At 41.0% G+C, this 26,358-nt stretch overlaps 1 protein-coding gene and 1 long non-coding RNA gene across 2 annotated transcripts; one reads left to right on the top strand and one right to left on the bottom strand.

Annotated features, from left to right (window-relative positions):
• Nucleotides 1-3,897: 3,897 nt before the first annotated feature.
• On the bottom strand, nucleotides 3,898-15,325 carry COQ2 (coenzyme Q2, polyprenyltransferase). The gene is made up of 7 exons (XM_034772208.1): nucleotides 15,032-15,325; nucleotides 12,818-12,984; nucleotides 10,490-10,611; nucleotides 10,146-10,231; nucleotides 7,418-7,551; nucleotides 6,705-6,893; nucleotides 3,898-4,443 (listed from the first exon to the last, which is right to left on the bottom strand). Exons 1-7 carry the CDS (start codon nucleotides 15,288-15,290, stop codon nucleotides 4,288-4,290), a joined length of 1,113 nt encoding a protein of 370 aa, XP_034628099.1. The 5' UTR covers nucleotides 15,291-15,325; the 3' UTR covers nucleotides 3,898-4,287.
• A 426-nt stretch (nucleotides 15,326-15,751) lies between these two features.
• Nucleotides 15,752-21,041, top strand: LOC117878216. Its single transcript, XR_004645928.1, has 3 exons — nucleotides 15,752-16,915; nucleotides 19,486-19,635; nucleotides 20,467-21,041. It is a non-coding gene; the product is annotated as an uncharacterized LOC117878216 (long non-coding RNA).
• The last annotated feature ends 5,317 nt before the right edge of the window (nucleotides 21,042-26,358 follow it).

Genomic DNA, 26,358 nt, shown 5'->3' with positions numbered 1-26,358 from the left:
ATACAAGCAATGTGGTTGAGTTAGTTATAGAAAACGAAATTTAAAATGTCCTGAGTTTGGTATGATTAAAACCATTGCGAAAATTGGCTTTTTAAATTAAAAAAATAAGTAAGCAAGGGGTAAAAAAAAAAAAAAAAAAAAAGTTCCAATAGAGAAAGAACGAAAGAAAATGAATGGGAGAAAGAAAGGGAGAACAGAAGAAATGAGCGCGTAAACATAAAATGATAATGGGTAAAAATTTTGACATAAGTGGACTGATTCTTTATACCATCAGTTTTACACTGATTTGACTCTACAGCACAATTTACACTAGTATAAGACAATTGAGAATGGGGGCCATAATGCTTACATTAAGTACACATTTGTGACTAAAACAAAAATTGAGATTTCTGTAATAATTGTTGCAGTTCAAAAAATAAAGATCAGTGCACTTCAAAATGTTTGTTTACTGATTTAACAGGTCTAGCTCCAGAGATGCTACACTGTGTAATTTGAAATTCTGCCGTGGAAGACCAAGATTGGGATTTTCCAATGCTCCTACATGACTTACAGGAGCACCAGTCCAACTGAAAGTCAATGGAACTTGTGCTCCTAAATCCTCTAGCTACTTTTGAAAATCCCAACCTAAGTAACCTGATTGTATCTGGGGAACTCCATGGGTGGTTTACAAAGGGGATGGAATTCATCTCCCATCTCAGAAAGAAGCTCTGGGGCATTAATTCAGCCCCTGTGGAAGATTTCTGGGCCACTACACACACACAATCACAGATCTAGTATTCCTAATCCTTGAATACCTTATATACTAGCCTACTGAGACCTAAGACATCTACAATCTCTGGCTGTACAAGGTTTATGTGGTCTAGGGGGGCCTTCAATAGCCTCCATACCAAGGATGAATTTCAGGCAGTTCTGCACACTGGTGCTCTTTATGCCAGGGTATCTACATTCTTCCCCTGCAGGGTCATCATCTGGGAGATCAAGATTTGTAGAAGCAAAACCATAAACTTCAAGGAACTTGAGATTCTTGCCCCTTCCCCCCTGCACCATTACATAGAGAATAGATGGGGACAGAATAGTTGAAGTTGATCTTTAGGGTAACTGGGATCTGGTTTGCAAAAATGTATACATATGTTCTCTTCCATACTTTTCATTAACTCTTTCCCCACCCCCAAGCCTTCTCCTTTTGAAGATTGCTTTGAAAACGTAAATCTATTTAAAATTTTAAATCAATCAGCAGGGCTGAGAGCTATCACAGCTCTTCCCTAGAGATCACTGGTTATCCGTGCCAGTGCTGGCCTTTCGGGTTTGTGAGGCCACGCACACACCACGGTGTACCTTAACTACCTAAGCTGCATCTCTCATTACGGGCAAAAGTTACAGGATTGAAATCATGCAGTAATGTCAAGCTCTCATACCAAATATAGCTGAAGATACTACTTCAGAACTCCAAACTGAGGGTGGGGATTATACATACTATAGGGAGAAGTTAATACACAAAAATCCAATTTTAGGAAAAGAGAGAACATTTTGGATGGATCTGTCCACTTAAAAAACCCTATCCAGCTGGTTTGAAGATGCAATTTCAAGGATCTTGAACACCTTCAAGCCACCCACCCAGAATAGACTGTTGTATTTAAAACAATCCTGAGACTACATGGACATTGTCAAAGACTTCATTTTGCATTTGCCTACCATTCTTCGTATGTGACAGGGTGCGGTCTGTCTTCTTAAGGCACTATTCAGATTTGGTTTTGTTTTCCTTAAGGATTCAGGTCACTCTCCTGTTCGGAGTTTCCTTGTTCAGTGTGACATTGGTGTGAGTGAAATGGATCGGAATGAAGTGCAACAGGTGCAGCATCTTTCTTTTCTTCTCAGAGAGCCAACACAAGTCAAATAGGCAAATGCATACACCTATGGACAAGTTATACTGATAATTACTAATGATTTGGAGAGCCAGATGCAACACGTTCATAACTGAGAATCTGGAACATGGGAAACTATTTTTAAAAGGCCAGAATCCTCAATAGAATAGAGGCTTCCAGAAAGCACTGATCTAGATTTGGCTAGTAAGCCAATAGTTTAAACTGGTACTGATAAATAAACTGGGGTTGTGTATTTTGTTCTGTGCTTTTCTCCAAGATGAGGATGACATGAAATTCTCCACCCACTTCGAGAATACCGGGGGGGGTTGTTTGTATTTTAAGGAAAGAACAAACCAACGAAGCCACTCTCACCGTGCTATTACCTTAATGATATTCTTTTAATAGTTTTGTCCCCCACCTCTTTTGACAACATGGGAGCAGGAGGGAACCAATAGTTCTAAGGAAGCTAAAAGTTAACATGGCTTTCTCTCTCTCCTTATTGGTGACCCAGAATCACTAATGACAACACCACAGCTTTGAGTAGATGGCTTAAAACCTAAAACCGCACAATACCTTAATTAGAAACAGTTAATTTAAAGGCAGATCTAAAGTCTCAAAGTCCCTGATATCTAGAGCACACACCATTTAACATTTAAAAAAAAAAAACACAGAATAGAGGACAAGAGAGAATTTACCTAGTTTTAGAAAAAACTTGGCCCAAACATCTAAAAGCCCGCAGGAAAAACAAAACTATCATGAGTTGCTAAAATATATTGAAATACTTGGAGACGTGTATGTAGGACTAAACTGAAAAATGCATCCTTAGTGAATAAGATTCTTAATTTGTTTACTTTTTGCTTAAAATATTTTGTTTGTTCAAAGAGTCAGAGAAAATTATTTTGAGAAAAAATAATTAACAAAAGAATTATAAAAGCAAGATGGAAGCCTTATAAAAAACGACAGTCAGGCCAAATCCTGCAATAAACTCAGTGCAAACAGATCCATGTATCCATGGGCTAGTGGTTTCAGTGGGACTCTATGTGGGGGCAGTGATTTGCCCACAAGAACTTGGTTGAGGGTGTGGTGCCTTACTTACAAGAACTGTCAGAGCTCATTACTACAGGAAATTACATCTGCCTCATCTAAAAGAAATGCCAGGGAAGCAACTCAGCCATAGGTGTGTCTGCTGTTCCTTATATAGAAACTAACTCCAAAAGTTACACAGTACATTCTCTTTACAGAGTTTCATTAGTGAGGGAATGACAGGTTGGCTGAGCAACTTCACTTGTAAATCACACACTATCAAGGACATTACTGAAAGTCACAATCAATGAACTTACTCCTGTGAGAGGCTGACCACCCTCAACCCTTTGACTTCAATAGAATATTAAAGCACCCAGAACCTTGCAGGAGACAGCTCTGTATTAAGGGCCAATAAAAGAACTGTTGGACCACCTACTAAATGATGCAATTCATAATAGAAACAAATAAAAATACTAAGTAGTTCTCACCTACGTATTTGTCATCCCATTATTACTTTTACTGTGCCCAAGAGCATGTTAGAGGCTTTACAGAACACAGAGAAAGACAAGTCCTTCCTCTGGAAATCTTACAATCTTGAAGGGTAATAAACACAAAGGAGTGAAAGTAAGACATGATTAGATTTGCAACATCAAACAACTTGAACGGCTATGTATGCTTTTTAATAGTTCTGGGCTATTTTGGGTTTGTTGTTATATATAGCCCATATTCCAATCACTAATTCTTGGCAGATCAGCTCATTTTTTGTAAGCAATGCTGCAGAAGTTTGTTTTCAAAAGGGATTTAAAAAAGGCAAAAAATCGAGGCCCATGAATAAATTCCAGCAAAGCATTTCCACCTGGCTTGGAATCATAGCCGGCCAATCAGACAGGCAAGTCATTCTTCTACTTATTACCCAGAACCAAAATATAAATGCTTCTAAACTTGGCAGGATACAAAACGATTTACTGGAGCTAAATATTTCATGCAAAAAACTACTGCAAAAATCAAACCATGAAAACTTCACACAGCAGGTTTTATTTTACATTACAAAATGACTACATTTTCACATGAACCATGACTCTAAGAAACCTACTGAGAGTTTTACAGACTACCAGGGCAGTAGTCAACATTTTACAAAAGATTCCCTGCAAGAGGGAGGACAGGGATTTTACAAGAAAAGATCACCACAAGCAGCTGAGAAGCTTAGTTGTCAAGACCACTGCTAGTTCAGTCTTTAAAGTGTATTTACAAGGCACACACTAACAATAATTCTGTTTGCTAAAGTATCTTCTTAAAAACAGACTCTTTGGCCAAGTATTTGAATTAAGCAAAACTAGTAGCAGTTACGGATAAAATGCTTTTACTTTTGAATACAGGTTTTTTTTTTTAATTAAAATAAAGACTAAATATCAGTGCTGATTGCATTCATTTCTTTGGGATTTTTTCTTTTCCATAAATTTCCAGTTATAATCCCTATGAAAAGTAGAAGTCCGATTGTGCGGTTAGAGGAAAACTTCTTCCAACAGTCTTCAGGTTTGTGTATGTCCAAAGTGTAAATCTGTGGAAGTACAGTATAATGTTCTGTTATTATCTATAGTACCACAAGCATGCCAGACACTTCAGAGAAGACATAAGTCCCTACCTCAAGAGACACTCAACAAGCTCCACACAGGCTAACTTCCGTGCCTGCACTGGATTAGATACAGACACGGAGGTCTGCCTAAATGTGCTTAACAAATGGATGACGAAATACCAGAAAGGTACAGAGAATGAGTAACATGTATGGATACTAAGGACCAGATTTTTAAAGGTATTTAAGCACCAAAAGATACAAACAACAGATGCATAGTGTATTATCTGTACCTTAAAAAATCTGTCTCAAAGATTCAATACAAACACACACGAGAGTTCGCAGGAAAGGGGTTCTCAAATTGCCATCCACAGAAAACTCACAGGAGACCTGCAATAGCAGCTGGAAATAAGGATTAGCCTGCCTAGCTGCCTCCATTGGGGGCCACTGCTACTTAAAATGAGCTGCAGTGGGATGTTCAGGGTACAAACAGGATGACGACCAAGCAACAGAGAAGCAAGTGTAAGACGGGGGCATGTGGGAAAAGAGATGAGAGGGGATTAAATGAATAGCAAAAGACGACTGCAATTAACTTTCTGAAAAAGGTCATAACAGCTACCAAACTAAAGACAGCTGAATTCCTAATTACCTTCTGAATATCACTTCTGTGTATGCATTTTCATGGGCACAGGGATGAATGTTCGGTTATGTTGTTCTTGATAACTGTTCTATATTCCCCTCCCCAGAGTCTTATGTTTTCATTCTCAAATATCCAAGCCTACCTGGTCTGGAGAACAGAAGTTCTCATGCTGTGCCGACTCCCATGTAAGGGAATTCTGGCCATTCAATATTTGCATGATAAGAAAGAGGGAATTTAGTGCTCATGAAAGATGCCAGGCCAGCAGTCAGAGAATGAAATCTATCCATAGAGGACAGCACCTGTATCAGATGTGCGAGCTTCCCCAAATCACCCCAATGCACCTCACAACCCTGATGTGGGAGAGATCATAGATCAGACTCCATGCCAATTATATTCTTAACTACTAACAAGGCTGCAAGCTGGGATATGGACACTTCTCTATTACCAGGAACTACCTCTACACTTCTACTACCTCCAGTCTACTACTGAGACCACCGGTTCATTTCCTACAGACTACTTACCATCACTACAAACTAGGTCTGGATATGAACAGATGATTGAATTTAAAAATCAGAAGTGTGAGTACATAAAAATGAGTCCTAGCTGCTCATTCTATTGATTAAAGTAAGTTGGATTTTTACTACATTTTACTCATCAGATCACTAAAACCAATATAGATATGAGACAGTGAACTGGATTGTTTCCTGGCACTTACACAGAATTGTTAACTAAATGACAATTGTAGGATATTGGCAGTTGGTGATAAAGTATGAGACAAAGGGAACCCAGACTGCCTTTCAGATCCCAGAATGAGTTTGCAGGGCTTGCAGTTAGAAAATATGTATTCATTTGTAAGTGGTGCCAATTTCACTGAGTTACTGGGAGACAAAACCAACATTTTTTTCCATTGCTGTTTTTCAGAGCATAACCCCACTTAAAGATTCTGCATCCATTGCCAAGCCACTGGGCCATTTAGACCCCTCCTCCCCCGCCACACTAACCTTTATACACCTTTAATTTAAGCGAATAATCCTAATGTATAGTAGAACCTCAGAGTAACCAACAACAGAGTTACAAACTGACCAGTCAACCACACACCTCATTTGGAACCACAAGTACACAATCAGGCAGCAGCAGAGGAAAAGAAAAAAGCAAATACAGTACAGTATTAAATGCAAACTACTAAAAAAATAAAGGGGAAGCTGCATTTTTTTTTCTGCATAAAAGTTTTAAAGCTGTATTAAGTCAATGTTCAGTTGTAAATTTTTGAAAGAACAACCATAACATTTTGTTCAGAGTTACAAACATTTCAGAGTAACAAACAACCGCCATTCCCGAGGTGTTTGAAACTCTGAGGTTCTACTCTATTGTACTCTAAGTTATGCCTCCAAATGCCATGGTGATGGCTACAATAAACACATTAGGAGATGAGAAAAGGCTGCTATGTGCTTAGGTGTATAAAGACAGACCTGCCTGCAGCTATTATTGAAAAGCCTTCTTTTTGCTGCAGCAGTGTGAGACAAGATGGCTGAATATTTTACGTAAACTGATACAGGATTTGGAAGCTAGAGCTTCCACTTAGAAAAGAAGTACAAAAATCAGATCAAACCTGGCGAGCTAAGTGAGCACCGACGGCAGCCACAGCTGTGTAATAGAGGAAAGTCTGATCACAGTTTATTCCTGCCACACTCAGACCCGCGAGCATTGCAACACTGAAGCCACTGAGCCACTGTTTTGTGTTTTCATTGAACCGTAGTGCTGTTGATTTCACACCAATGACCAGGTCATCTCTTTTATCCTAGAATAAAGAAGGTTATTAAAAAAAACATAATACCCCTAGCAATTCACAAGTTGAGAAGTCGTGGGTGGGGAAAGTAGTTTTAGGGATGTAATAGAAAAGGCTTTGCCTTAAGGCCAAGGTTTTTAAGAACAGGTGTCTAATGTTAGGCTCCTAAATCCATTTTTAGGCACTGAAATAAGCAGCCTGGCTCTCAAAACTGCTGAGCACTTGACTGCTGCTATTGACTGTGACATACCTGGGTATACACGGCACTTTAACAGTAAGGGCTCTACTCAGAGACGTTCATAAACTAATTTACACAGAGAGTACAGTGAGCAGAAAAACATGCGATAATAGGGTAATTAGAGGGGTGAAAACTTGTGGATACGAGAAAAATCTCTTAAAAGCATTTCTAGGTTTTAAATCTTCTGATTGCAGTGGGAAGATTAGTAGTGCTATGCCAGTCCAAAGTAGTGAGTTTTATACATAAATACACACATAACTAACAATGAGGAAGTTAACAGTTAATGTTATTACTTCACCTGATGTGCATAGATGGTGTCATATATCAATGTCCACATAACTCCAGAGAAGTACAGAGGCAAACACACCGACCAATCACATGAACCTTTGATGGCAGACCACCCAAGTAAGGCGCCCCAATTAAATGTAAGTCCTGTAAGTAACAGAAATAAGAAAAATATACAGAATTATAGGCTTCTAAAAATGTAAGAGTCAGGAACAATCTAAATTATATTTTTTAATCAACATTTGACACTCAAGCATCTATGTGTTTTTTTTATTTTTAATCCCTACACACTTACAGGATGGGGGACTCTCTCCTGGGAAGCAGGGACTCTGAAAAAGATTTGGGAGTTGTGGGGATAATCAGCTGAACATGAGATCCCAGTGCAACACTGTGGCCCAAAGGTCTAGTGTAATCTCTGGATGCATAAACAGGGGAAAGTTGAACAGGACTGGGCTGGTTATTTTACCTTTGTATTTGGCTCTGGTGCGACCACTGCTAGAGTACTGTGTCCAGTTGTGGTGCCCGCAGTTCATAAAGGATGTTGATAAATTGGAGAAAGGGTTCAAAGAAGAGCCACAAGAATGATTAAAGAATTAGAAAACCTGCCTTACAATGACAAGCTAAATAGATTGGGCTCCTTGAGCTTAACAAAGAGAAGGGGCGACTTGCTTACAGTCTAGAGCAGTGGTTCTTAACCTGGGGTGCGAGAGGCCCTTTCTGGGGGTTTGAGACGTGCCAGATTTTTTTAGAAGGTAAATCAAAAACACAAATTAAGCACAGGCATGTAAGTATAACTACTTTGTTTCATCAACCCTATGTATTTATTAACATTATACATTTTTTAACAATTACTGTAATATACAAACAAAAAAATATATCTAGGTTTAAAGAACTGACCTACTTCAATGATTTTTGATAAGGGGTGCGAGAACATATTTTGAGAACCAAAGGGGTGCAGGCTGCAATAAAGGTTAAGAACCACTGGTTTAGTGACATAAGGTAATATCTTTTATTGGACCAACTTCTGTTGGTGAGAGAGACAAGCTTCCTAGCTTACAAAGAGCTCTTCTTCAGGTCTGGGAAACTTACTCAGTGCATCACAACTAAACATCACACACTGTCTCTCCCACCAATAAAAGCTGCTCCAGTAAAAGCCATCACCTCACCCACCTTGTCTCTCTAATCTCCTGGGACCAACACAGCTATAACAACATTGATTACAGTTTATAAGTACCAATATGGGGAACAAGTTTTTGATAATAGGCTCTTCAATCTATCAGAGAAAGGTATCACTATTCAATGGCTGGAAGCTGATGCTAGACAAATTCAGACTGGAAATAATGGTGTAAATTTGTAACGGGTTATGGTGGATTTAACCAATCCAGGGTCATGGTGGATTCTCCCTCACTGGCAATTTTTAAATCAAGATTGGATATTTTCCAGAAGACGAGCCCTAGAAATTATTTTGGGGAAGTTGTATGGCCTATGTTATACACAAGGTCAGACTAGATTATCACAATGGTCCATTCTGGTCTTGGAATCTCTGAACCCAGAAACACTGAACTCATACATGCGGAAGGGGGAAAAGGGAGGATTATTTTCTCATGGGAAAAGAAAGGAGTTATATGAGAAAACAGGAGTGCTGATCATAGTAGGAAACACCACTCGTCTCCCTTCTACCAATCCCTGGGTTTCCATGCTCTTCTTGCACCTGCAGCAGAAGGAAAGTGACTAACATTCCAGTCTCTGAAATATTTGTTGAGAATGCACTGATGAGGATGCTGGCTAACTGCTACTATTAGGGACAGTAACAGAGAAACCATATGGTATCTGAAGAGCAGACAGCTGAGTTGTTATCAGTACATTGCACTGTGCAATGTTTTATTTTTTTTACTTTTTTTTCTTCTTTTTTAAAATTTCAAAAGAGTGGAGTGTTCAAACAAGAAGAAAAACAAGCCCAATAATATATCACATTGGGTTTGTAACATTTATCTACAAATTTTTAACGAGTAGCAATAAATCTAAGTACCTATATATTACACAGTATAAATAGCAACACATTCTCTAAAATATATTTGATTTAACTAACAGACACACACACCCATCTTGCAAACAGCTGTACATGTGACTAGTCCTAATAAAGTCAGCAGGAATACCCATATATCTCAAGTTAAGCATGTTCTTAAATGTCGGGCCTTAAGCTTAATATTTGTTAGCTCTAGAGAACTGTTAAAGAAGGAAAATGGAAGGAGAACAGAATAGACACAATAGTGGTGGTTACTAAAGGTGGTAGATATTAAAAGCGGTTATTAAAAGTGGAAAAAATATGTGAAACAAAATTTAAAGGTAGGATACCAAACTGGGTCAAGCTGGAATACAGTGCAATGCATCTTTTTACCCCAGTTAATTTAAATGTTTAAGAGTGTAATACAGGGTGAAATACAATTTAAGAAAGATTTCCAGAGACTGGGAGAAAAATGTCCCACATCTCCCACTCGGTACTCAGGTGACAAACCAATTATTTCTCAACACCAGAGCATGGGGAAAGGAGGAACTACATGAGGGAAAGAAACTCCATGTGTTTTACTATCTGTTTAAGAAATGTAGGACATACCAATCACCTTATTTGTAGTTTCAGGCAACTTCATTTGATATTGAAGTTCAACTATTAAGATTTTGCCAGAACACAAAAAAATAAAATTACGTCTGAAAGAAGGGAAACTAGCAATTTTGAAGCTCACCCAAAACCAGCTGTGGCCAGTACGTGATTCTCTTCATCAGGGGATAAGTGATCACAAGAGACAGAGAGGCTGCTCCTAGGGCAATACTGTAATGAAAGAAGTTCATTATGAGACTTTATATGGTTTACTTTAAATAATTCTATTGTACTCTCATTATTCCCTAGTCTAAGAAACAATACTGTAGTATCAAAGGAATGATGCTGTAGTTAAGACTGAAAGTATTATTTTGTTCTAAAATCATGGATTTGGTTGCTGTCTCAAAAAACTGCCTTGTCTGTTGAAATTCATCATGCTTTAGCCTGGTAGCGAAATAGTACAAGAATAAAAGATCACACATACATTACCTATAGTAATTTAGACACAGAAGGACACACAAAGCCAAGCTAAGCTGTCCCCCAAGAAAAACGAAGGACTGAAAAGTTGAGATATCTCCAACAGCTATTGGTCGACTTGCTGTTCTTAAAACCTAAAGAAAGAATAATTTCAATACTAAATCCAACATACTGAGTTAAACTACACATTATAGGCAAAACTCATATCTTAATGCAAACTAAGGTGGGAAAATTAAGCCCACGAGTCAGGGAATTCAAAAGTTAAGGTTCCTACACCAATATTACCTCTACCACATTTCACATCCTGTATATGGTACATATTTATGAATAAACATTAACATCTACTACTAAAATATGGAGCATTTTAAAAATGAAAGCAGGATTATGTGTAATGAGGATGAATTAGAGCTACTATAAAAAGTTTAGATTTGAATTTTATTATTTGTGTGCTCAGTGCAATATTGAGAATATCCCTATTTTAAGAGCAATTTTGTTCAAACATTCTAAGAGTTTCTGAACTAAGATGTCTGTAATAGGGGGGAAGATTCTAGGATTATAAATAGAGTTACAGGGCTCCTTCTGTTGACTCATCCTGCATTAAATGCTTGAACCCTACATAAGGATGCTGTATAGTCATTCCTGATCATACTAGCAGATAGATTCAATTAGCTCCAAGCAGAAGGCAACGGAACCTCTTTCAGGGGCAGAGAGGTCAGCAGGGAAAACTCTACGAGCAACCAAGTTTGGGAAGAAAGTTTAGGCTGAATTTACATTATCTAAATTAATAAAACCAAACCCCAGGGAAGGAGTAAGTTTTAGACTTTATACAGAACAGCTGTACGCTCAGAGCCAGGTAAGAATGCCACCTGCCTACAGCGCTCTAAAAATTTAACCAAAGTGTTGTTTGTGCACACTTTAACAATACTAAGGTATTTTCCTTTAAGTTTGGCTCGATTTTCCTCTCTCAGTTAAGACTACAATTATGCCAAGTTAGAAGTTTATACATCTGCAGTTTAAGTGAGACACAATAAAAAATATTTTTGGGGCCATAGAAAGTATCATCTTCACCTTTCCTTGCAACTCAAAAATGGCTGCACTAATTTAACTCTAACATTCAAGAAAAATTCAGCTGTGGGTAAGACCAAGCAAGGGATGTTTAGTCAGGAAATCAACAAAATGACCACTAACTAGACATACCACCATTAAAACACCCCCAACCCACTCTCACAGACAGTTGTCTGAGGTTTTATTTGTAAAATAATTTCCTATATGAATTTTAAACTCCTTACTGTTACATTCTTGTCAATTTCATTTAAGTTCATTATTTTGTTGTATTTAGACACCAATTATGCAAGTGACTCCATAAGGGAAGCAGCTTTTATTACCACACACCAAGAACACAACAGTGTCAAATTATCCAATCTTCTCCTAGGGCTTGTCTACACTGGCACTTTACAACGCTGTAACTTTCCCCCTCAGGGATGTGAAAAAAACACTCCCCTGAGCACTGCAAGTTTCAGTGCTATAGTGTAGACAGTGCAACAGTGCTGGTAGCTACTCCCCTGGCGGAGGTGGGGATTTTAGAGCGCTGGGAGACCTCTCCCCCAGCACTATGCCATGACCATACAAGCCATGTTAAAGCACTGTTACAGCAGCGCTTCAGTGTTGCCAGTGAAGACGTGCCCTTAGTGTAAAATTACTGAGGAAACCGCAAGTGGACATTACAAAAAGCTCATTCTTATCTGGGGTACATTACTAGAGCCACCAGTTTAATTAAGAAAGAGAGTATAAAATTCACCTTTGGCAAAAATTTATACCTGAAAAGTTACAAAATGCAGCTAAAGAAATCCCTGATAATTCTTGGCTAGATAACGGCTAACAAGGTTAAAAGAAGCATGTCAGTTGGTTTTGCTCAGTTTTTAGGAAAATATTACAAGAAGTGGATTTATGTTGATTAAGCTCTGATTACATTGCAACTATCTGATGTACCTTATCCTACATACAAATTATCTAGAAAACAAAGAACCACTACTGCATTGCTACTTGTGGCTCTCTGTTATGCAAAAAAGAAAGCACTTTTACCATTCAAAGATGAATGGTAAACATCATATTACTTAGTATATGCCTTCTGAACCAGGAGGGGGGAAAAAAAAAAAAAAAAAAGATTACTTGGAAGTAGTCTTCATTAGACAAGCCAGTATTTCTACCAGACAAACAACCAGTTTGTCTTGGTGAAAGACAGAAAAGGGCTTACTTCAATAAAAGGCTAGCAATTTACTTACTCATCAAACATTAAGAGGAGCCTGTCTGTTCTTTTCAAGTCCATGGGGCTTTCTCTACCTTTTTGTCATAGTCCCGATCCCACATGTCATTAATTGTACAGCCTGCTCCACGCATCAGGACCGCTCCAGTACCAAAGAGTGACAGCATATACCAGTCTGGAAAACAGCCTGGCTCTGCTGCCAAGCCTATACTCCATGTGCATGGCAAATACAACAGCCACGTTCCTAGAAAAGTGAATTTGAAAGAGATTAGAAAAAGAGAAATTATAAATGGAATTACTCTTTAGCATGCCATAAAAGGTAAATAAGTGTTGAATTACTAATTAAAAACTTCTAAAACTGCAACACCAAAGCTGAGAGACAGCTAAGATGGTTATCTGTGCAAGGTGCTGCAGTTCCACAATTTGATTCTGCTCCTTTACTTTTCTTTTTCTTCTTCTTCTTGATTAAAATGTTGAATATAAAGACACTTTGTCTATTTTCCCAATAAAAACAGAAAACTGAACCATGGAGGGAATGCAGTGTTTGAACAGTAGCTATAAAATCTGCCGTTACAGAGAACATAAGATGCGACACATATTAGTTTGGTAAGCCACCTTGTTCCACATCTCTATCCAAACCAAATATTTAACTACCTTTACAATTATTAACATGGACATATTCCGAAATGGATTGGTCTCCTGAGTTTATATGAATTGTCTAGCCAATCTGTAAAATACTTTATGTTCCAGATGTCACATGACCTGCTGACTAATTGACTGTCTAACCTGAATAAGCAAATTGCAATCCTTCTATCAAGAATAGAGGATACTGGATTTCTGCCTTATTACAACAATCTATAAAACAACCCCTCTCCCCTTACCGCCATCCATCCCTCTTTCTTTCCCCCTATGACTGGAGGGGTATTCAAAGGACCTTTTAAGGTGAAATGGCCTGTTAAACGTGTGTTAACGTCTTAGGCTATGTCTACACTACGGACCTTACAGTGACACAGCTGTACGGTCTCCCGTGAAGCCATTCTCCTGCCAGCAAAATTAAGTCACCCCTAACAAGCTGCAGTAGCTATGTTGGCAGGAGAGTGTCTCCCGCTGACATAGCGCTGTTCACACCAGCGCTTTTGTTGGTGAAACTTGCGTCTATCAGGGGTGTTTTTTCACACCCCTGACTGACACAAGTGCCAGTGTAGACATAGCCTTAGTGCTTAGTCTAAACTTGTGAGCAAGTTTCCCAGACCTGAAGAAGAGCTCTGTGTAAGGGCAGGTCTACATTACAGACCTATATTGTTATAACTACATTGCTCAGGTGTGTGAAAAAATCCACCTAATCACCCGTGTAGATAACAGTGTCAACAAGAGAGCTTCTCCCATCAACATAGCTACCACCTCTTGGGGAGGTGGATTAACTACCCCGACGGGAGAGGCTTCCACATTACAATCGTAGACATAAAATATCCCAGGGCACTATATACAAGTGTAGAGATTTGCCTTACTGTCCTTGATAAACATTTTCCTCTCCCATAATTGTACAGTGTTGGTGGGCACCAAACTGTCAGCACCTGATCCTTTGAGTGGTGCTGTACTAGATCACCTGTAACCCAGTTAATCAATCCTTTTGTCCTGAATGATCCTTAAGTGTTTTATATTACTCGACTTCTGTTGCGTGAAATATTATTATAACATGATTTTTGTAAAACAAACACTGGAATTTCTTTTGTAAAGAAAAGAGCTCTCAAACTCAAAAGGCAGTTTATACTTAATGTCTTTTTTGTGGCTCTTTTGTGTCTCAAACAACAAGGAGTTTTAGATTGTGGTAGGATGAATGATGGTTTTGAAAGTTGTACACTAAAAAAATGATCAGGGACTAGACTGTACAGACTAGACACAGGTATTACTGTAGATAGTTTAACTTTGAGGCTGACAGACAATCCAACAGTCTCTTGGCAGGTGAATGCTGCTGAAATCCAGTTTTATAGCAACCCTTTGCATTTCTATGACCTCTCCCGCCTGAAGGCCCCAGTAATTGCAGCAGCCTTCATGGAGTTTATCCTCACAACATCCCCATGAGTCAGAGGGGCATCACACCGGCTCCTGGCCATCGGGGACTTGCCACAGCTGCGGACAGCGCTTGCGCGTGGCTGTTCAGCACCTTGGAGGGCCGGGCCCGCAGGCTAACGCGGAGTAAGGGGCTGAACCCGGGGTCCCAGCCCCCGCTCTGCCCCGCCCCGGCACGCCCGACGGCGCCAGCCCCGGCCTCCAGCCCCGCAGCGACTCACCGATGGGCTTGTCCAGCCTCATGAGCCGCAGGTAGGGCTGCAGGGGGCCGGGCGCCGAGCTCACCAGCCCCGCCGCGGAAAAGCTCAGCGACCGCCTCCCGCTCCCCGCCTCCCCCGCAAGGCCCAGCGGCGATCCGGGGCCGCCGTAGGTCGGGACAGCGAGCGCGGCGGCGGGGCGGGCGCAGCCGGCTCGGAGGAGGCAGCGGAGCCCGGCGGCAGTTCCGGGGGCCCGGCAGAGCCGCGCTACCAGAGCCGCCATGCTGCCCACTTCCGGCGGCAGGGCGCGCGCGCAGCCTGGTGACGTCAGGTGTCGAGGCGCTCCCTCTCGCTTTCCGTCCCGCCGGGAAGTTCTGCGCGTGCGCAACCCTTTCCCTCGCTGTTGCCCGTGCCTCCCCCTCCCGCAGGGCGCGAAGAAGTTCAGTCGCTTCGCCTCAGGCTCCTGAGCCCCCCCCCCGCGGGGCTCGTGGGGTGGGGGCCCCACGGCTACAGCGCTGCCTCTCACCGTGGCCATGGCCCCCCGCACGTTGTGGGTGGCTCGCGCGGGCGGTGGGCGCAAAGCACTGGCCACGCGATGCCGCATCCCTCCCGCCCCGCCCCCCGAGCCAGGCCTGCCCAGGCTCCCAGCTGTTCTCAGTGTCTCCTCCACAGGGCTGTTGGGAAGCCCCTAGAGCCCCCGGCCTGGCCTACAGGAAATACCCGCCTTCAACAGCGCGTGGGGACTTCGCACCTTCTGATGGCGGAGCCCTCGGCCCCTTGGCCATTTTCTCCCCACACCCCTCCAAGCCAGGACCTGGCGGGTGCCCTGAGAGCTGGGGTGCCTGCGCGTTGCCTGGATTGCAAGAGCTGGCCCTGAACGGAGATCCCCGGCAATCAGTAACAGGGCAGTAAGGTCACCAGTGGGCAGCACTGAATTCCTGCTCCCTGAGGGGAAGCTGAACCTTTATTTCCCTGCTATGCACAATCCTGTTTGTTTCCTTCATCTCTGATCTGAATTTTCCCCTGCCATTGCCCTGAATTCTTGGTGTCTCATCCTATGAACTTCCAGGAGTGAAACCCTCTGTCGCTGGCAAAGCCTATGGCTGCGCCCACCACTCATTTCCATTTCTCTAGGGCAGGACAACAAGCTTCTCTCAGTTCTTAAGCCACCCCTTCCTTCTGATACAAGTTTGATTCCCAAAAGCCTTCTGGCTACCATTAATCTTTTCAAACCAACGGTCGCGTCTTAACCATCTCCTTTCCTCTTACTAATTAGGGTCACCACCTCTGAGATGCAGAGAAACGGGCCACTGCCCTGCCTATCACCGGCCAGACCTCCTTTCCCCTCTCTGGCATTCGTGAACACACACCAGCCCAATCTTCCTTTTCCCTTCTTAGGTGCCCACCCCCAGACTGACCCCCAGCCCATAAGCCCCCACATCTATGCCTTCCCAGGAGCCTCTGCCTCCCCCACCCTGGTCCCCACTGTTTCCTGCTCCGTAATAGCAAGCCTTGGGTCCATCTGTCCTGCTTCACAATCCCATCTTTCTCACTTCCCAGTGCCAGGAGGAGCGGGAGCCTCAGCCACCACGGTTTGGGCATACTGAGGGACCAGCGCACAGAGCAGGACTTGGATGCGGCACTCCCATCCATGTGACGTATGTGGTAGTTAGAAGTTTGCAGCACAGCCAGTTGTGCTGCTGCATGTGTGAATAGCTGACAGATGAGAGAAAATACAAAATAAAAACATAGCAACCAGCAAGGCAATAGAAAAACCATCCAAACCAGTCGGAAACTGGCTAGGTAGCAACCCTGTTACTAATATAACACATCATTACTTATGGAATAACAACTGCCAACACTTGGAAAGAACTTTTCACCTGAAGGACTAGAAGTACTTCACAAACAGTGAGTAAGGCTCACACCAACCCTGCTGGGTAATTATACATCATTATCACAGTTTATAGATGGGGAAATAGAAGCACAGATTAAGGCTGGGATTCACAATGGTACTTAGGTGTTGCAACACTGAGTGTCGTGGTGCCTAGAAAGTCCCAGGAACAACACTGCAGTCCCCCATGAAGACTTAGGTGCCTAAGCTCCTTATAGAATGAATAGGGAGCGGTAGGTGCCTAAGGATACAATTCACAAAAGCCAGCATGCTAGGTGGGGAGCTGCTAAACTAGCCAATGGGAGATGTCAACCTGAGTGGTGTTGGAGATAGATGGCTAAATCCTGGCTATAAAGAGGCATCTCCCTCTATTTAGCAAGCCACAAACAGGAAATAGCTGCCTGGAGTCAGGCCGGTTAGGCACCTCTTGTGGGATCTGCCTTGCTTCACACAAAACAGCCACAGGAGGAGGTGGTAGTGCTCACCTTATTACTTTTAGCCCAGTGGTTGGAGTACTCACCTGGGATGTGGGAAACCCAGTTTCAAGTTTCCCCTCTGTGCCACTGGGGAAGAAAGGATTTGAATAGGGGTCTCCCACCTCTCATAGGAGAGCTCTAACTGCTGAGCTGTGGGATATTATGATGTGGGGCACCCTCGAGCACCTTCAGCAGGAGATTCACTGTGGATTAAATAATGAAAGAGTGATTGGAGCAGATGGACTGGATTCAGGGTCTCCCCTCTTCCAGGTGGGTGCCCTACCCACGGAGTCATTCCTCTTCTCCCTCTGACTATTCCACTGTTGTAAATACTTAAACAGTCATGTGGCCCAAGAGGCAGGGGAATGAATAATTGTAGCCCAGTGGGTAGGGTACCCACCTGGGGGTTTAGGTCATTTAATCTTAGAAACGTCTCTTGAAATTTGAAACACAGCAATTAAAAAAAAAAGAGGGTGGGGTAGGGTATTGTGTAGTCTTCTACAGACCCAGAAAGCTGCTCACTCCCAACCATTTGTGCCTAAAGCCCTTCACCAATCCCACTCCCCCATCCTTAAATAATTCCCCTGACCCAAGGTATATATTGGAAGATGAAGCTCTTTCTCTTCCCATCCCTAAGCAGATTTCACTAAGTATTGCCTTCCTCACATCTCCATCAAGAGCAGTTGTTGTAGGCTGGCCTATTTTCTTATTAGGAGAAAATATAGAGATCCAAGGAGTGATCTCTCTAACAAAGTACAAACAGTTAAATTGGTATAAGGACTAAATCAGTGGAAAAACAAATTTAGGCCTAGTCTACACTAGAAAATTAGGTCAGCATAACTGCGTTGTCACACAGGGGTGTGAAAAATCCACACCCCTGAGCAGCATAGTTAAACTGACCTAAGTCCTGGTGGAAACAGCGCTAAGTGAATGGACAGATTCTTCTGTTGACCTAGCTAACACCTCTCAAGGAGATGGATTACCTATGCCGATGGAGACCCCTCCTGTCAGCATAGGTAGTGTCTACGCTGAAGTGCTAACGTGCTTTATCTTTATTTTTCTTGTAACCATTTCTGACTTTAATGCCTCATCACTTGTACTCACTTGAAATCCATCTCTTATAGTTACATAAATCTGTTTTATTCTTTAATTAAAACTAATCCAGTGTTGTGAATTGTTTGGGTAACTTAATTTAAGGTAGCATTGTTGGGTACTTACCCTTTAGAGGGGGCAACGGAGCTAGTATATCTGGATTATCCTGGAGAGGTCTGGACACTGCAAAACACATATTGGGGGGGTGGGAATTCAGGATGGGGAGTGCGTTGGGGTCACATTGAAAATAGTAACCAACGCTGCTGGAAGACAGTGTGTGGCTGGTGCCTGCTGACAGGCAGCTGGAGTCAGAGCTGCTGGGCCAGTGCTGTGGCTTTACACAGCACTCAGGGTGCGACCTGTATGCTGGCAAGCTGATTGTGAGCAACCCAAGTTGTAAGCTATAATTGTGAAGCACCCAAGGTTGTGTTGCAGGAGTGACTCAGCTCCTTACTGGTCTGGATTGCACCCCAGAATGTCATATACGTTCCCCACTGCAGAGCTAGGGACATCAAACAGTGACAGATATTTTAACCACAAAACTTAGACTCCATGTGTTTTAAAGTTTCTTCTAGCTAAAAAGAAAAGGCCATGAATATTTTTCAGGTCCTAAATTAGCCTGATGGTGTTTCTCTGAATTAATGACTTGACATTTTAATATTTTGATTTTAACTTTAATTCATATTATTTTCCTCTGTAGGCCTGGACTTTAATTTCAGTTTCTATATCCACTGTAATATTTTCACATATTACAAATCTCTAAATTGCATTTTTTTTAGAAGTAAGTCTAAAAATGGCATGGGGGGGAGACGATGTTGCTGTTCATGATGTCTCAATTTCCACATAAGATAGACTCAGCCTTTGTTTTTGTAGACTATTTCTTTCTAACTAAATGCAGACCCTGAAAATAGTTAAGCTGGGTTCTTTCCTTCTTGCTCACCTCTGTCATGGAAGTTTCTGCAGGCCAAATGGTCTTCTGACATCTCTTCAATTCTGGTATTGTCTTTGAATTTGCACAGGTGTAACTGATTGGAACTGTTCATCAAGGCATAATATCTCAGATCTGTTGGCCCCTGTATGATGAGAGGGAGTAAAAAGCAATACAAATGTACTTAAAGTCAGCAGATATGACTGTCTACACAGAAAGAGCTGCATTTTTGTTGTACAAGGTAGTGCTATTTTTACATTGTGTTTCAGATAGAACTTCTGAGACCACACCTAGTATATTGTGTTCAGTTCTGGGCTACTCAGCACCAGAAACACTTAAGCAGATTGCAGTGAGTTCAGCAAAGAGCAATTAATTAGGGAACTGGAAAGATTGACTATAAGGAAAAGTTAGTTATAAGTGTTGACTAAGAGGGTGGACATGATAGTTATCTATAATTGATATGAGTAAAAAGTCAGTAAGAGGAAACCTTTAAGGGCAAGAAACAAAATAACCCAAAGGTAGTTAAAGGAACTTAAGAAAATGAAAATTTAGCTGAATATTAAGAAAAACTTCCTGACTCTGAGATCTGTTGGACTGTGGAATAGTCCCCCAAAGATTGAACAAAACAACAGGGTATACAGTGTAGAGAACAATCATGTATTAACTGGAGGATGGACTAAATAACCTAATAGGTCTTTTCCATCTCTAATTTCTATGAACTAATATTTAAGTTTACATCTACTCCCAATACATTTTCTCTTACAAAAAATCCATGCTTTTTGTGTGTGGATCTTTGTGCCTTTGCTGTTTATCTACCAACTCCCACCAAAGATAAAATCTCATTTAAACTTTTCTGCTAAGTGCATTTGGCAACATAAATTAAAAATAATTGGATTTATAAATTAAAATGTAAAGAACTTTAAGTTCTTTAATTACAGTACTTCACTTCAGCTATTTATCAAATTCTCTTCTTACTGCTTAATTTAGTAGTACTAATACTACCTGATATTGTTTATGAAATTTTTATATATGCTGGCTTTGATGCCTAATAGATTTAAATCTTATTTTACAGATTATGTGTGATAAACATTTTTCACATGTATGATTTGGATGTGGGCTGTCACAGCGCTATCTTGGTATTTTACTAATCTCCATTTACAATTTACGATCTCCCATTACAATCTGCATTCAGATTACAAAGAACATCATCAGCATTACCAGATCTTGTGATATTTCACATATTTTAAAGTCCCAGCTCCTGGAGGCAACTAATTACGTGAGGATCTCAGTTTCCTTTAAAAAAGTAAGTTTCTCCTCCTGGTGGAGGAGAAAAGCCTGAATAAATCACCTGTGTGCACTCTAAAGGCTCAATAACCGGAAGGCAAAATAAAAAAAATCTCATGATTTTTGAGGCCTTACTCCTGATTCTTGAATGCTTGGGCTTGACAGTACTGCACTAGAAATACAGAGAGCACTTGTTATGAATTGAGATGAACTTTGTAGCATAGTTTAAGTAATTGCTCCCTCTGGTGGCTGTCACACTATAAATTTATAGATTTGTTTTTTAACCAAAATCTCTGTGTAGCTCATTGAGCAAGGTGCCTGCCTGATTTGGATACGAAAGCACTTTACAGTTAACATTTTTGTCATGGGTGCGTTTTCACTGCAAAAGTTGTACTATGAATATATTACACATGGAGAGCTCCTTTCACCCAAATACTTCTCATTGTTTTTACAAAAGTATCGAAATATTTATTTTCTTCTGCAAAGAGAGAGGCTGACCACAGAAAGGTTAAGTAAATTGTTCAAGGCTACACAGTGAGTGGCAGAAGCAAGAACAGAACTCAGGTCTCGACGGCCATTGTGGTGACAAAGCCACTAGACAATTGCTATCTTGCCATTACTACCCATTGCCTCTGCAGCTATTCTGGACACCTGTTTTTGTAGACATTGTCTTCTTACCCCCAAACAAATGGGTTGAGTCCATTCGCGTACTATGCAAGAGGTTTATATGCTGATTTAGCTAGTGTCATTTATGACAGGAGGCCTCTTACAAAAGAAGCTTCAGGTGACTGTGCAGTATCGGGAATCCAATCATCATGACTCTGTGACCTCTGTATTTCCCCAGGAGGCTAAGTGGTGTCTCATGCCACAGCCTCCCTCTCTTTCAGTGTGACAGACCTGACAGAAGCTCTACAAACTTAACTTTAAATCCATTGAAATTATCCAAGAGGAAGAACTGGAAACATAGAAAAACAGTACAGTTCAGGGTGTCACCCAGTTTATTCCATTCATTGTTCAGCTTTAGAATAGTAACATCTTGTAAAGAACACAGTGATTCACAGGGGAACCCACAGTTGCTGACCACTGGTGGAACGAACATCCATTTATAGCAAAGTGAAATGAAAGTCTTCAATCACAAGCCTAGTTACAGTGTAATTCTATGGTAAAAAAGATGGTACTATGAGTTCCATTGTTATCCAGTATGTAGGTATAATGGATATTTTTAAAAAGGATTGATATCTCTAAAGATCCACTATTAATCATGTGGAGTTATTATTACTGCATCCAGTCAACATGTACATTAGATGTTACAGGCCTGCTGAATCCTTTTCATAATCAGAGAAGCAGCATTTATATGACAAAAACCTGCTTTGCTCCAATTTAAATCAATGGTCAAACTCCTATTGATTTCAGTGATAGCAGTAGTAGACCATGTGTGTGTTTATGTGCATAAAATATTGCAGTGCATAAATTTTTATTCTCCAAGATAGCTAATCTTCAGAAACAAAGCTGCAGTAAATCTGGGCTCAATAATCAAAGTTCTACTTTGTCACAGAATGCAACTTCTCACAAAGAGATTTCACAAATATGAAAATTTCCTCAAGGATGGATATTAGTCACAAGTACACTTAGGCCAGGTCTACACTACACCCCTAATTCGAACTAAGGTACGCAACTTCAGCTACGTGAATAACGTAGCTGAAGTTCGAAGTACCTTAGTTCGAATTAGTTCGAACTTACCTTGGTCCACACGCGGCAGGCAGGCTCCCCCGTCGACTCCGCGGTACTCCTCTCGGCGAGCTGGAGTACCGCAGTCGACGGCGAGCACTTCCGGGTTCGACTTATCGCGTCCAGACTAGACGCGATAAGTCGAACCCAGAAGTTCGATTTCCAGCTGTCGAACTAGCGGGTAAGTGTAGCCAAGGCCTAAGAGCTCTACACCCTCAAATGGATTACATATCAACGCAATGATAGGGTGGAGGCAGACACTCACAGTCGCTATAATTAGTCTCCATAAAATAATTGCACAAGGAGTTTGTGTACAGGTGCTTTAGATTTTCTGTTTGTCATCCTTTCTCCCTTCCTAATTCCTAGTCATATTTCCGGCAATAATCATTGACTGTTCTTGTAGTGCAGTTTTGTTTGTGCTGTACATTTTGATTTGTGTATATCCTTGAGTTTCAGAATATGTCTGAAGATTTATTATTTGAAACTGCGGAAATGATTTTTAAAAAAGCCAAAAGATTAGCACTTTGTTTATCCTATGGTCCCAATCCTGCAAACACATACTAAAATGTTTGCGGGTTTGGAACCTAAATTAACACACACTAAATTAATTGTCCAATTAAATTTTTTTAGATTAACAATTTACTTAAAGCATTATTTCAGATAGAGTACCATTTAAATAACATGCATTTCAAAAAAATCCCTTTAACAGTTAAGGGTTTTTTCCTGCTTCCCTTTTAATGTTTAGATGGGCCTTTTGGAGAGTCCAGAGAGCAAAACCAAAAATACTCCAGTTCATTTTTTTCTCTCTGCTCATACTATGACAGATTGATAATAGTCTGGCCAAACTTTATGGAAGTAAGATAAATTTACTGAATTAAGTTATAACATATTGAATTAGGTTTAATATCCGTGTAGCCTGTTGTATTAATTATCAGTTGCGTATGTTATTGGAATTGTATATAACTCCTCTAGGAGGTGAGGGACGCTAATCACATTTCTGCCGTTATCAGCCCTTTGACGCCACCCTCTGGAGAGATGAGCATATACTAGTTCAGACTGGATTCTCTGGGGACCAACAGAAAAAGAAAGGATTTTTGGATAAATAGCCTGATTTTAAACAGGTTTAGGACCTTCTTCCTGCTGCGGCAAATGAACTGGACCCCCTAGTTCGTGGAGGGTCCCAATCCTTAGGGAGGGGTAGAAGGAGTTGGCCTACTGAGGCCCCAAAAGACTGAATGCTTGTTCTGAGCTGAAACGGACAAACTTGAAACTACAATGAAACTCCTTGGGTGGTGTTTTGAAAGACTGCTCCTGCCAAAGCCCACAATAGGGTTGGAGTGATCTCTGGCACAGGCGCTGACTCTGGGGTGCTCCGGGGCTGGAACACCCACGGGGAAAATGGTGGGTGCTGAGCATCTACCAGCAGCCCCACTTTTCCCCCAGCACCTCTCTCTCCCTTCCACCTGCCGCGATCAGCTTTTTCATTGCATGCAGGAGGCTCTGGGGAGGAGCAAGGACACAGCGTGCTCTGGGAAGGGGGTGGAAAGGGGCAGGATGGGGCCTGGGGCAGAGCTGGGGGTCAAGTACACCCCAGCACATTGGAAAGTCAGCTCCTGTGATCTCTGGTAAGCTTATTGGCATGCATATAGGTTCCTTTGTAGTTTTGAATATGTTTTCAACTTAAGAATAAAATAGGTTTGCAGAGGAAGTGGTATGTAGTACCTTACAACTGTGGGCAATTACTTTGTTGTTAGCCTCTGAAGAGAAAGTAAGCAGTCCTGTTTAGGTAGTCTGTCTTTTGCAGGAGATATCAGAATACAGTCAGGGGGACTGCGCAGCCTGGAAATACCCCAGTCAGGAGGGAGTGAGACCATCTCTGTTCAAGAGAGATGGTAGCGAGGCAAGCCAGAAGCCTAGAGTGGATGCCTTCACTGGATCACAGAAGTGGAATAGAGGTGCAGTTGCCCTGAACTGTGACACCTACAGGTGGATGCTGCTTGGTATTTGTTCATTTTCAGCTCTTCTGCAGTGACTGGTAAATGCCCTCTTTAAGGTCTTACAGAAAAAGCATGCACCATCAGCACAATGTAAACAAATTGCAAAAAAGAGGAAAAAATGTTATAGTAATCTTAGAATTTATTTGTAACAGTAAGTACAAAAATTGTAGATGCAAATAATTTTAATTTGACTATCATCTTATAAGGTACAATAAGAACTTTTGCTGTTCTGTTTTACTATCTCCACCCAAAGACTTTGGTATTCACACACAGGGAATTCTTCTGGAAGCTTTCATCACATGGCCCACTGCTTCCAGCTTCAGAGTTATGCTTCCCCAAAGTTCCCAGCCATTTGGTTCTACACTTTGGATTTGCACCCATCTCTATATATCATTTCTCCACTTCACATGAATAAACCATAGAAAAAGGAGCCATCATTTTAAAATCTCTCACTCTAATGAGCCCAACTCAGAATTTTGCTATCTTTTCAAGAGCAGAAATGTTGTAAGACCGTCCCTAAACAGAGAGGAGAGTGATCACATAAGGCAGTTGGTTGCTAAATGGTTCCCTTGCAGTCAGAGACTAGCTCCATTAATTTTTTCCTGGTTATTTGTGTCCCCCCCGTCATTTTCCTTCACAAGTACCTTGAACATTGACATATATGAACCTGCTGCATTGTGATTAACAAAACAGGACCCCAAATTTCAGTGTCTTCACATTGGAAACTTCTTAGATACATTTTGACTTCCTTTCCCCCCCCCCCAATACAATGTAAGGAGAGCCAGTCTCGGTCTCTGCTTCACGCTTAAGGGTGTACTTTAAGTAGCTGGACTAGGCAAGTTCCTGGGAATTCATGGGAGATAACTATATTCTGGAAAATACTACTTTAAAACACAGAACTTTATGATGATTATGTTACGTTTGCTTAACTGAACCATGTCAGATGTGTGAACCTGAATTCCCCTTCCTCCCAATTCTGGGGATGAGGGGAGAAGAGGGACATGCCTAAGCTGTTAATCTTTCCTGCTGTACACAAATGCTGTTCTCTCTTATATACTTCTGAAAAATGCCACGACTATTAAAACAACAAAGTAATTTCTTTGAAAATACTTATAATGGGGATAGGAAAAATTCATGAGCTATGATTTCATGTATGTACCAATTCCTTAGCCTGGATTACATTCCTATGGTTTATTATAATGCAATGGAAAAACCATAAAACAAGATGCTAAGGCAACGACTGTAGTGGGAGGGAGATAGGCATGGTCAAGCTACATGAGCACAGTGCTGAGAACTTGGGATTCTAATTCAGGCTCTGACATTGAACCCTTTGTAACCTTGGACACATCATTTAACTTCGGTGCCTCAATGTCTTCACCTGTAAATGGGGCTAATAGTGCTTTCCTATTTGTTATATAGTACTCTTCAGAGGGTGTTATAAAGATTAATGACATTGGTAAAGTGTTTTGAGATGGAAAAGCACTATCCAAGTTCTAAATATCACTAATTGTTACCGCCGTAATGATAATTATCTGTTAAAGAAAGAGGCCATGTGTTTAAAAATGAAACTATCACAACGATTTACTTGTTGACATCACAAGCCTTGTCTCCATGCTCCCTTGCATTTGTACTGTTATTTATCCCTTGTTCTATATTTATCTGGTTGAAACTGTAAAACCAGTATTTGTCAGCTGGTGTTCCACAAAAAATATAAATCACAATAAAAGGTTGTGTGCTTCAGATGAGGTTCTTTTATTTTTTATCTCTTGCACTCATGAGAAATCATAGAAAGATAGCTGGAGGAGGTTTGATTAAAAGAAAAAAAATCTGACTGTAGGGATGTACCTTTCACAGATATGAATAAGCTAAAAATGAACCTTCTAAAGAAAACCACAATTACTAAAATGTGATATAAATTACTTTATTAAAAATGTGCAAATATAAAAATTTCACAT

This window comes from Trachemys scripta, chromosome 5 (assembly GCF_013100865.1).
Source record: "Trachemys scripta elegans isolate TJP31775 chromosome 5, CAS_Tse_1.0, whole genome shotgun sequence".
Taxonomy (NCBI): domain Eukaryota; kingdom Metazoa; phylum Chordata; order Testudines; family Emydidae; genus Trachemys; species Trachemys scripta.
The sequence above is the reverse complement of the archived record's forward strand: the minus strand, read 5'-3'. Positions and strand labels throughout refer to the sequence as shown.

What these genes read in the sequence shown, in the direction of transcription:
- COQ2 (XM_034772208.1), bottom strand. Translation starts at nt 15,290, where the DNA reads ATGGCGGCTCTGGTAGCGCGGCTCTGCCGGGCCCCCGGAACTGCCGCC. An exon ending in GAGGCTGGACAAGCCCATCG is followed by an intron (nt 12,985 to 15,031) that starts GTGAGTCGCTGC and finishes TCACTTTTCTAG; the next exon opens with GAACGTGGCTGTTGTATTTG. An exon ending in CTGTGTCTAAATTACTATAG is followed by an intron (nt 10,232 to 10,489) that starts GTAATGTATGTG and finishes CTTTCATTACAG; the next exon opens with TATTGCCCTAGGAGCAGCCT.